Source organism: Mytilus californianus, unplaced genomic scaffold (genome assembly GCF_021869535.1).
Source record: "Mytilus californianus isolate M0D057914Y unplaced genomic scaffold, xbMytCali1.0.p SCAF_1, whole genome shotgun sequence".
Lineage (NCBI taxonomy): Eukaryota > Metazoa > Mollusca > Bivalvia > Mytilida > Mytilidae > Mytilus > Mytilus californianus.
Genome location: NW_026262581.1, coordinates 87,536,987 through 87,549,161, shown reverse-complemented (window position 1 = coordinate 87,549,161; position 12,175 = coordinate 87,536,987). Strand labels below are relative to the sequence as shown.

Below are 12,175 nucleotides of genomic sequence, written 5' to 3'. Positions count from 1 at the left end.
CTTTTTGACTAAATTAATTAGATGCAAACCGCTGGATGTAAGAAAATAACTTTGAATAGACCGATCAATGTCCGGTTCAAAATAGTTGACCTGTCACCTGAACAGGTAAATTTCAGCTGTTCGACAATTAATTAGCCTTGATTAAAATGAGAAGGTATTAAAGTAGGGGTTGTTTAGATAGTACTTAATGATCATGTCACTTTTATGACCGGAAATGTGTGGCTGTTAAAGGCAAAAGGTTGGGTCAAAAAGATCGCGAATTATGTTAAAATGACCGTCTCCTAAGAAAGCCTTGAAAACTAAAAAATAGATGACCGTTTCATGCTTTGCCCAGCCGGACTTTTACCGGACATTATACAAATGTCCGGAATATATGACCGTTTTGGAAGCCTTGATCAAGTCAGTACCATAAGGTTTTGATTGCATTTCATGCAATCTTTACCCAAAAACACAAACTTTTACTAGATACCATAAGAATCATTCAGCCAAAGTTCGGCTGGAATTGGTCTCGCAGATTCATAAAAGAAGATTTTTAAAAAGTTTAAGACGACAATGTACACCAAGTGATGGCAATAGCTCAAAAAGGTATTTTCTTGAAAACTGAATTTGTGGTTTTGGAAGATTTTGTTATAAACTTGAATTTGTGGTTAAAAACCTTCACCCACAAAATTTAGTACCACATGGATAATAAAAGAACAGAGTTCCAATGTCCCCGGCATTGCGCATATTTTATCTATCCAAGGTACAAAGGCCATAACTACAAAAAACACCTTTTTTTTGTTCTTTTAAACTTTTTATTAATATCTTAAGAGAAACGAAGGCTTCAGAGCAAATGCAATGTCATTTCCATTTATATTTCCAAGGGGCATAACTCATTAAAAATATTTGATCAGAACTTATTTTCGAGAGTGTCAAAGACATTGCTGATATAAACCTATGATATAAGTTTCATTAAATTCTGGAAAGAATTGTACAAATGAGAGCGCTTACGATGCAATTTTCCATAAAATTAATGTGTCCAAGGGGCCTTACTCTTTTAAAAATAATTGATTGGCACTGATTTTCAAACTCTTCCAAGACATTGCTGATATAAACCTATGATATAACTTTCATAAAAATCTGGCAATAATTGTACATGTGAGAGTGCTTACAAGACAAGACAAGGACAGACGGACAAAAATAATTGATTGGCACTGATTTTTAAACTCTTCAAGTACATTGATGATATAAATCTACAATATAAATTTCATACAAATCTGGCAAGAATTGTACACATTAGAGCGTTCATAAGACAATTTTCCATATAATTAATGTTTCCAAGGGGCATAACTCTTTTAATAAAATGCTCCGCAGGGCGCAGCTTGATACGACCGCAGAGGTCGAACCCTGAACAGTTGGGGCAAGTATGGACACAACATTCAAGCTTGATACAGCTCTGAATTTGGATTGTGATTAAATATTTGACACAGCATAGGTTTCTGACACAGAATGAATGTGGTCTAAGAACTTAAAAATTTTAAATTGGACATTCACCTATTATGGTCCAATATCCAAAATCTAAATACATGGTTAGATTCAGCATATCAAAAAACCCCAAGAATTCAATTTTTGATGAAATCAAACAAAGTTTAATTTTGGACCCTTTTGACCTCAATATGGACAAAGTTGATAACGGGGCCCAAAAATCAAAAATCTAAATACATGGTTAGATTCAGCATATCAAAGAACCCCATATATTCAATTTTTGTTGAAATCAAACAAAGTTTAATTATGGACCCCGATTTGGACCAACTTGAAAACTGGGCCCATAATCAAAAATCTAAATACATGTTTAGATTCAGCATATCAAAGAACCCTTAATATTCAATTTTTGTTAAAATCAAACTAAGTTTAATTTTGGACCCTTTGGACCTTAATGTAGACCAATTTGAAAACGGAACCAAAAATTAAGGATCTAAATACACGGTTAGATTCGGCATATCAAAGAACCCCAGTAATTAAATTTTTGATGAAATCAAACAAAGTTAAATTTTGGACCCTTTGGACCTCAATGTGGACCAATTTAAAAATGGGGCCCAAAATCCAAAAACTTCATATACGGTTAGATTCAGCATATTAAAGAACCCCAAGAATTCAAGAATAAAACCCCATTGAAATTGATCAAGAAATAAGCAATTTATACGAAGTATCTTCTTTTGCACAATACTGTGCAATTAAATATTTCTTGCTATTGCGCAATACTGTACAATTGACAATTTCTTGCTATTGCGCAATATTGTGCTATTGGATATTTCTTGCTATTGCGCAATACTGTGCAATTGAAGATTTCTTGCTATTGCGCAATACTGTGCAATTGAAGATTTCTTGCTATTGTGCAATACTGCGCAATTGAAAATTTCTTGCTATTGCACAATACTTATTATATAATAATTTACACATCCTGTTTGGTGTGTATCTCCTACCATATCATTATTATTTGCTTTTAAATATAAATCAGAAATAACCAACTTAAAATGGAAAATTTTAAAAGAAAAAAAAAAGGAAAAAAAGAAAAAAAAAGAAAAAAAAAAAAATCCCCCCCCCCCCCAAATTTTTTGAACCCCTTATGATTCATCACCCCCAAACTCAATCCCAGCCTTCCCTTTGTGGTATGGTACCTTGCAGTACAATTTCAGAGAGATCCATACACTTGAACACAAGTTATTGTCTGGAAACTAGAAAAAATGCTTATTTTTGGCCCCTTTTTGGCCCCCAATTCCTAAACGTTTCAGGCAATTACCCCCAAACTAAATTCCAGCTTTCCCTTTGTGATATGGAACCTTGTAGTACAATTTCATAAAGATCCATACACTTACACACAAGTTATTGTCATGAAACTAGAAAAATGCTTGTTTTTTGCCCCTTTTTTGGCCCCTAATTCCTAAAATTTTGAGGCAATTACCCCCAAAATCAATTACAGCCTTCCCTTTGTGATATGGAACCTTGTGGTACAATGTCAGAGAGATCCATACACTTACACACAAGTTATTGTCTGGAAGTTACAAAAATGCTTATTTTTGGCCCCTTTTTGGCCCCTAATTCCTTAACTGTTGGTACCATAACCCCCAAAATCAATCCCAACCTTTCTTTTGTGGTCTTGAACCTTATGGTAAAATTTCATGGAGATCCATTGACTTAAACTAAAGTTAGAGTGCGAAAACCAATGTGTCTTCGGACGACGCCGAGGACGACGACGACGACGACAACGACGCCAACGTCATACCAATATACGACCAAAAAATTTTTAATTTTTGCGGTCGTATAAAAATTATTGATTGGCACTGATTTTCGAACTCGTTCAAGACATTGCTGATATAAACCTATAATTTAAGTTTCATAAAATTCTGGCAAGAATTGTACATATGAGAGTGCTAACATTAATGCAATTCACCATATAATCAATATTTTCAAGGGGCATAACTCTTAAAGATAATTGATCAGCATTGATTTTTGAACTCTTCTTCAAGTACTTTGATGATTTAAACCTTTAATATAAATTCAATAAAAATCTGGCAAGAACTGTACACATGAGAGCGCTAACGATGCAATTTTCCATAAAATTAATGTGTCCAAGGGGCATAACTCTTTTAAAAATAATTGATCGCCACTGATTTTCGAACTCTTCCAAGACATTGCTGATATAAACCTATGATATAAGTTTCATAAAAATCTGGCAAGAATTGTACACATGAGAGCGCCTTACTATGCAATTTTCAATATAATTAATGTTTCCAAGGGGCAGAATTCTTTTAAAAATAATTGATCGCCACTGATTTTCGAATTCTTCCAAGACATTGCTGATATAAACCTATGATATAAGTTTCATAAAAATCTGGCAAGAATTGTACAAATGAGAGCGCTTACGATGCAATTTTCCATAAAATTAATGTGTCCAAGGGGCCTTACTCTTTTAAAAATAATTGATTGGCACTGATTTTCAAACTCTTCCAAGACATTGCTGATATAAACCTATGATATAACTTTCATAAAAATCTGGCAATAATTGTACATGTGAGAGTGCTTACAAGACAAGACAAGGACAGACGGACAGACGCCCGGCATTTCTGGGCGTTACACGCAGTACAATAATCCAATTACAGAACAATTATTCTGAACAATTTGAAACATACCTGTCTGGCTGCTTCTGACTGTTCAGGCATATCATTGTTTACACTAAAAACTAGAGACAGCAATATCTTGTATTTCTTGACTATATCCCTTTTAAGATTTGACATATCTGTTTGAACTGCAAATTAGATAAACATTCATGTTGTTAACTCAAAGCAGTATCAATATATAAGCCATGAAGTATCAGTTAACATTAGCCTTACAAAAGTAATGGCAATAAAATGCTTCGCCGAGCACAGCCTGATACAACCGCAGAGGTCGAACCCTGAACAGTTGGAGCAAGTTTGGACACAATACTCAAGCTTGATACTGTCTGAATTTGGATTGTGATCAAATTTTTGACATAATATAGGTTTCTGACACAAAATAAATGTGGTCAAAGATCTTAAAAATTTGAAATGGGACATTTAATTTACCTAGTATGGTCTGATATCCAAAATATAACAACATGGTTAGATTCAGCATATAAAAAAACACCAAAAATTTACTTTTAGTTGAAATCAAACAAAGTTTAATTTTGGACCCTACAAACCTTAATATTGACTAATTTGAAAACCGGGCCCAAAATTAAAAAATCTAAATGCACAATAAGATTCGCCATATCATAGAGCGGCAATAATTCAGTTTTTGATGAAATCAAACAAAATTTAATTTTGAACCCTTTGGACCTCAATGTAGACCAATTTAAAAATGGGGCCCAATATCCAAAATAGTAATACAAGGTTAGAACCCCCTAAAATTAAAGACTTTAAATTAATCCCATTGAGATTGGTTAATAGAAGATTTGTATTTATTTTCAATTGAGATTTCTTGCTATTGCGCAATAATGTGCTATTGTGCAATACTGTGCAATTGAAGATTTCTTGCTATTGCGCAATACTGTGCAATTGAAGATTTCTTGCTATTGGGCAATACTGTGCAAATGAAGATTTCTTACTATTGCGCAATACTGTGTAATTGAAGATTTCTTGCTATTGCGCAATACTGTGCTGTTGCACAATACTTAGTTAATCTGTTATATATACAGGGGTTCAAATTAGTGTGGGTCCGAGATCCGGGACCTGTCTTTTCTAGGAGAGGACTTTTCATTTTTGAATTACAAAAGTCAAGGACCTACCATTCTTTACATTGATGCTTTATACACGACCGTTGATTTCTTATGGAGGACCTTTCACTTAAAATTTCAAATGGTCCTAGACCTTTCATTATTTAAAGCAAATTTGAACCCCTGATATAATAATTTACACACCCTGTTTGGTGTGTATCTCCTGCCATATCAGTATTTGTTACTTTTATATATAAATCAGAAAGAATCAATGTAAAAATGGAAAATATTTATGAAAAAAAACCAAAAAATTATGAAAAAAAATCCCCCTAAAATTTTTGTTGTTGAAAAAACTAGAAATTTTGAAAAATCAGGAAGAAAAAAAAGTATGAACCCCCCAAAATTTCTGAACCTCCGCCCCCCCCCCCCCCCCCCCTCCCTTGGAGTAATTACCCCCAAACTCAATCTCAGCCTTCCATTTGTGGTATGGAACCTTGTGGTACAAATTCATAGAGATCCATACACTCACACACAAGTTATTGTCCGGAAACTACAAAAATGCTTGTTTTTGGCCCCTTATTCCTAAACTTTTGGTACCAAAACCCCCAAAATCAATCCCAACCTTCCTTTTGTGGTATTGAACCTTTTGGTAAAATTTCATAGAGATCCATTCACTTAAACTAAAGTTATTGTCCCGAAACCAAATGTGTCTTCGGACGATGATGACATGATAGCATTATAAGAACGCAAAAATTTTTTTATGGTCGTATAAAAATTAGAGGTAATGCAAGCATAGTTCACAAAATGATACCCCTACCCCTTACACATTCAATAATTTTTCAAAGGGATACCCTAAAATACTTTAGATCAATAAACAAAATATAGGAGGTGCATAATGGCTTATATAGTAAAGGTGTTGAGAAAGTTTCATAACATTCTGATAAGGTTAGAAAGAAGGAACAGCGGAAACAAATGTCCACTGTAGTGTGCCAATGTGTCTTGTCTTAGTAAACCCAAAAAATCATTTGAATGAAGAATTGAAAAACAAAAGTGAAAAATTATATGTTAGTAAGATTGCCTGAGAGTTTAACAAAATTCTGTCATGCTGCTTAGCATTAGCAGACACAAAACATGGGACAGAAGGAAGAACAGATGGACACCCTCCTCACTATACACAAACAACTTAAAACTAGGGGTTCTAAAGAGCTTGTGTCGCTCACCTAGGTATATGTGAATCTTCAACAATGGACACATTCCAACATTGTAGTCTAGAATAGAATTCATGACAACTTTTTTGTTGATCTTGTATTGCTGATCATTTTTCTGTTAACAGTTTCCCTGTATCTTCTTTAGTTTTTTAAATTGTCATTCAAGGCAATCACTTATATTTAAAAGAGTCTACTAACGATTTCATCAAAATTTTACCTATTTGAAGATCTTGTCTTGCTGATCTGAGATATTTTAGTCTTTAAAGTGTCCATCTATCTTTTATAATTTTCAAGAGCTCCAATAAGGAGTTGATGGACGATTTTGGCCATTTTTGACCTGTTTGTAGGCTCTGTCTTGCTGATCATTTTCCTTATTCAAAGTGTCTGGCTATCAATATTAGTTTCAAGATAAAAGCCATAACACTAAAATTTGGTATAAATTGTTATTCAAAAAGAGCAACAACTCCAATATTGAGTCAACTGACAATGTCTGCGTTAAGACTAATTTGTTGATCTTGACTTGCTGATAATTTTGGCTTTTCAAAGTTTCAATCTATCTATTATAGTTTTTAAGATATTAGGCAAAAACGCAAAAAAAAATGGTAATAAATTGCTTTGCTGAGCGCAGCTGGATACGACCGCAGATGTCCAACCCTGAAAAGTTGGGGCCAAAATGGACACAATATTCACGCCTGATACAGGTCTGAATTTGGATTGTAATTAAATTTTTTGACACATAATAGGTTTCTGACACAAAATAACTGTAGTCAAAGAACTTCAAATTGGTTATATGATTTGAATTTATATTCAATTTTTTGCTTTTGTGCAATACACTATGCGAATTGAAATCTGAAATCTTAAATGAGAAAAATTGTCCCCCTCCAATTTTTTTCACCTCCCCCCTTTCCCTTATTCCAAATAATAATTCTTTCACTCAAGTTATGGTCAGTATCTCAGACAATCATCATTTCTTAATACATAATTTACAAGCAGTGTAAGGGAGGTAATCAAACATTGTTATTTGAATTGATTTGGATTACCTCCCTTACACTGCTTTTAAATTGTCTCAATTGTCCTTTAACAAGAAAACCCCTTGTTTTTCCCCTTTTTTTGCCCCTAATTCCTAAATGGTTTGAGCCATAACCCCCCAAAGTCAATCCTAACCATCCCTTTGTAGTATGGAAACTTGTGGTATAATTTCAGAGAGATTCATTCACTTTAACACAAGTTATTGTCTGGAAACTACAAAAATGCTTATTTGGGCCCCTTTTTTGGCCCCTAATTCCTAAACAGTTGGGACCATAACCCCCAAAATCAATCCCAACCTTCCTTTAGTGGTTATAAACCTTGTGTTAAAATTTTATTGATTTCTATTTACTTATACTAAAGTTATTATCCGGAAACCATCTGTCTTCAGACGACACTGATGCTGACAACGACGACGTGATACCAATATACGACCAAAATTTTTTTAATTTTTGCGGTCGTATAAAAATCGTCATTATAGGGCAATAACTCTAATTAGGAGTCTACTGAAGATCTGGCCCAGTAGTTTGAGAGGAGAAGATTTTTGAAAAAGTAAACAGAAGACGACGGATGATGAAGTCCAGGTACTGTAGATTCATTTATTTTCGTGGGTATCAATTTTCGTGGATTGTGGAAAACTGGCATTTTCGTGGATATTTGATTTCGTGGTTTGGTCAATCTCAGCATACAAAGCTTATAGAAAATTTGTAATTCGTTGAATATTTAAATTCGTGGTTCAGCTGTATCCACGAAACCCACGAAAATTGGTATCCAACGAATAATAATGAATCCACAGTATGCTAAAAATGGTAAAAACTGTCATTGAAGGGCAATAACTCCAATCAGGAGTCTTCTTGCGATTTTGGCCTTGTGTACTTATTTGTAGATCTTGTCTTGGTGACAGTCTTTGTTATTTTAAGTTTCTCTTTATCTATTATAGTTTTAAAGATAATAGGCAAAAATAAAAAAAAATAAATGAGGAATGTGTCCATGGGACACAGATGATGGCCATGCTTACATATAACGTTATAAAGGGACATAACGCAAGAACGGTAAAAATGACGCTACCCAAATTCATACTTGATCTGAGTTTTGTGGTAATAAGCATTGTGTATAAGTTTCATAACATTTGGTAGGGGCAAACTTAAGTTAGAGAACGGAAACAAAAATATAGCAATTCTTCAATATTTAAAGGGGCATAACTCTAGAATGGTAATAGTGATGCCACCAAAATTCAAATTTGATTTGTGTTTTGTGGTAATAAGCATTGTGTATAAGTTTCATAAAATTTGGTTGATGCAAATTAAAGTTAGAGAACGGAAACCAATTTCGGGACGTATGGATGGATGTACAGACGGACAAGGGAAAAACTTAATGTCCCCTCCGCTATGGTGGGGGGGGGGGGTGCATAAAAAATCGATAAAATTTTTCATTTGTCACCACAAGTTTAGTGACAACTGGCCTTCAGCAGGGACAAGGTTCATTCATAATTTATCCCTGCCAAGTTTACTTCAATTGAGTAAAACTATTTCGGAAAACATATTGAAATATGAACAGTAAACAAAAATAAATAGATAGATAGAAATACAGATGATAACTGATGAGAAATAATGGCAGTAGCTCAAACTGGCCCTTTGTGCCAGGAAGGCTTAAATTAGGTTCATACAATTTTAGTCATAAATATTTTAACATTCATTTATTTTAACTGAATGGGTGGATGCTGCTTTGTAAATTTTCTTTATGGTTTTCAAAAAGGACTTTTAACACATTTTTGGACCAAAATAGCTGCAAATAACATTTTGCATATTTGTTTTCGAGACAATTACATTCAAACCTGCTCTTGTAGTATCCCAATATCAAACCTCAGATGATTGTACTATTTTTTTTTATCTAAGAAAGAAGATCAGGTAGAATGGACCATTATGTTAAGCTAGCATATAATTATTTGACTTATAAATAGAACAGATTGACTTATATGATACTTCTGTCAATTAACTTATTAAGTCATTCATATTATGCAAATCTAATATAAATATACAACACTCAAGCTTACGAAAATTTTGAGCATGTTGAAACTGGTAGATTGGTTGTCGTGAGTGACAGAGAACTTCAACTGCTATCTTAAGCTGATCACAATAAGGAAGATCACCATATGTTATCAACAGATCTGTCAGAGGTAGAGGTAGAAAGTCATCATAGAAATTCAATTTGCTCTGTAATATTGCACTGCAGTATCTTTTAGCAATCTGTCTGAATGAATCATAAGTTGTAAATGCTTTCATATAGTTTACAGATTTATCCATCAACTGTTCCCACCATTCAACTTCTTTGATGTCCATACTGATGTTGTATCTGAATCGAGACAATTCAAATACTCGGACTGTTGCTTCCATTACTATATTCTGCATGGTAGAGTCAAGGTCAGCCACCATTAACGTCTGCCAAATTCTAAAACTCACGTACAACATACTGTAGCATACTTGACCCTAAAAATAAGGATAACATATAACTATTATGCATTTTGACTTCAAATTTCTGTGCAATATTACATATTTCTAGTTGCGATAGCTTCCAAATAAATGCAATAAATCTTCACCCATGAATATGTAATTCTGCTAAAACAAGTGAAACTGTGAGCTACTGCTCACTGATGATACCCCCGCCCAAATATTTCGGTAAACAGGAAGTTGTTGAGTGATGAATCTGTAAATGCATCACACGGGTAAGCTGACTCATATAAACCCTGAAACCAAATTTCAGAAATCCTTGTAATGTAGTTCCTGAGATAAATGTGACGAAAATTTTCAACTACTTGGATGTCACGTGTAAAATGATGGAAGTGTTCTGTAAACAGGAAGTTGTTGAGTGATGAATCTGAAAACGCATCACACGGTATAGCTGACTCATATAAACCCTGAAACTAAATTTCAGTAATCCTTGTAATGTAGTTCCTGAGAAAAATGCGATGAAAAATATTCATGGGATGGACGGACTGACGGACAGACTAACGGACGGACTGACTGACAGACAGAGATAAAACAGTATACCCCCACTTTTTTAAAGCGGGGGTATAAAAAACAGTATACCCCCACTTTTTTAAAGCCAGGGTATAAAAACATGTCAATTACATAGTTACATCTATGATATAAAAATGTGATAAACATAAAATCATACAATAGGCCAATATGAGAAAGACCGTGTACAGGTTTCAAAAGAATCGAAAGGAATAGGGGCATTAAGGCCTAATTTGCCCCCAAAATGTAAAAGGGTTTTATAAACTAGAACTGTGCATTTCAAAAGGTTACCCCTTCCGTGCTTATCACATCCAGTCCTTCACAATTCCTATTGGAAATAACTCCTGTAAAAGTAGTTGATGGGCCCTGATATTCAAACCTTCATATATTTTGCTGACATAAATCTTTTATATAAAATTCATAAAAATCCAACAAGAAATATAGACTGTGCGCTTGCAATGCAAATAATTAACATTTCATAGGGCCATAACTCCTATAAAAAATTGTTGATTGAGCTCTTGATTTTCTAACTCGTCACAGAAAATATATAAAGTTTTGACAAAAATTTTATAAAAATCATTCAAGAAATGCAGTCAAGAGAGTGTTTACAATGCAATTTTCCATATAATCTTCATTTCCAAAGGACATTATTTTATTAAAAATGCGCTCCGCCTGGATGCAGCTGGATACGACCGCAGAGGTCAATCTCTGAACAGTTGGGGCAAGTATGGACACAATATTCAAGCTTGATACAGATCTGAATTTGGATAGTAATTAAATATTTGACACATTGTAGATTTCTGACACAGAATAAATGTGGTCAGATAACTTAAAAATTTGAAATGGGACATTTAATCTACATAATGGTCAAATATCCAAAATTTAATTCCATGGTTAGATTCAGCATATAAAAAAAAAAACATGAATTCAAACAAAATTTAATTTTGGACCCTTTGGACCTTAATATGGACTAATTTGAAAACAGGGCCCAAAATTAAAAATCTGAATGCACCGTTAGATTCAGCATATCATAGAACCACAAGAATTCAGTTTTTGATGAAATCAAACAAAGTCTAATTTTGGACCCTTTGGACCTCAATGTAGACCTATTTAAAAATGTCCAAATATCCAATATAGTAATACATGGTAAAAACCTCAAACAATTCAAGACTTTAAATTAATCCTCATTGAAATTGGTTAAAGATTTGTATTTATTTTTAATTGAAGATATCTTGCTGTTGTGCAATACTTTGCTGTTGCACAATACTTAGTAACTCTGTTTACAAACTAAATATAATAATTTACACACCCTGTTTGGTGTGTATCTCCTGCCATATCAGTATTTGTTATTTCTTTATATAGATCAGAAATAATTTATGTTAGAACCAGCTTAGCCAGTATTAGAAAAGTCTTGTTTTAGGCCCCTATTTGGCCTCTAGTTTCTTAACAATTAAAGCCACAATCAAAATCGACCCCAACCTTCTGTGTGTGGTATGGAACCTTGTGGTACAATTTCATAGAGATCCACTGACTAATACTTAAGTTTTTGTCCGGAAACCATAAAAACCTTGTTCCTCAGCTCCCCCTTTTTGACCCTTATTCCTGAACGGCTTGAGCCATACCCCCAAAGTCAAACCCAAACTTCCCTTTGTGGTATGGAACCTTGTGTTTCAATTTCATAGAGATCCAGTTACTTAAGTAATTGACCATTAACC

The 12,175-nt window shown here is 33.9% G+C and overlaps 1 protein-coding gene and 1 long non-coding RNA gene across 4 annotated transcripts in view; one reads left to right on the top strand and one right to left on the bottom strand.

Annotated features, from left to right (window-relative positions):
• The window catches only part of LOC127709331 (uncharacterized), a 317,830-nt gene that overhangs the window by 36,365 nt on the left and 269,290 nt on the right, over positions 1 to 12,175 (top strand). The window lies entirely within an intron of this gene.
• The window catches only part of LOC127708918 (uncharacterized), a 132,406-nt gene that overhangs the window by 10,376 nt on the left and 109,855 nt on the right, over positions 1 to 12,175 (bottom strand). For 2 of the 3 annotated variants that reach the window (XM_052214096.1, XM_052214105.1), the window contains exons 13-14: positions 9,500 to 9,932; positions 4,170 to 4,285 (exon numbers count right to left, since the gene is read on the bottom strand). In XM_052214096.1, coding sequence (XP_052070056.1) covers positions 4,170 to 4,285; positions 9,500 to 9,932 — 549 coding nt within the window. The remainder of the gene's footprint in view (positions 1 to 4,169; positions 4,286 to 9,499; positions 9,933 to 12,175) is intronic. The other variant, XM_052214114.1, reaches the window with a different exon arrangement.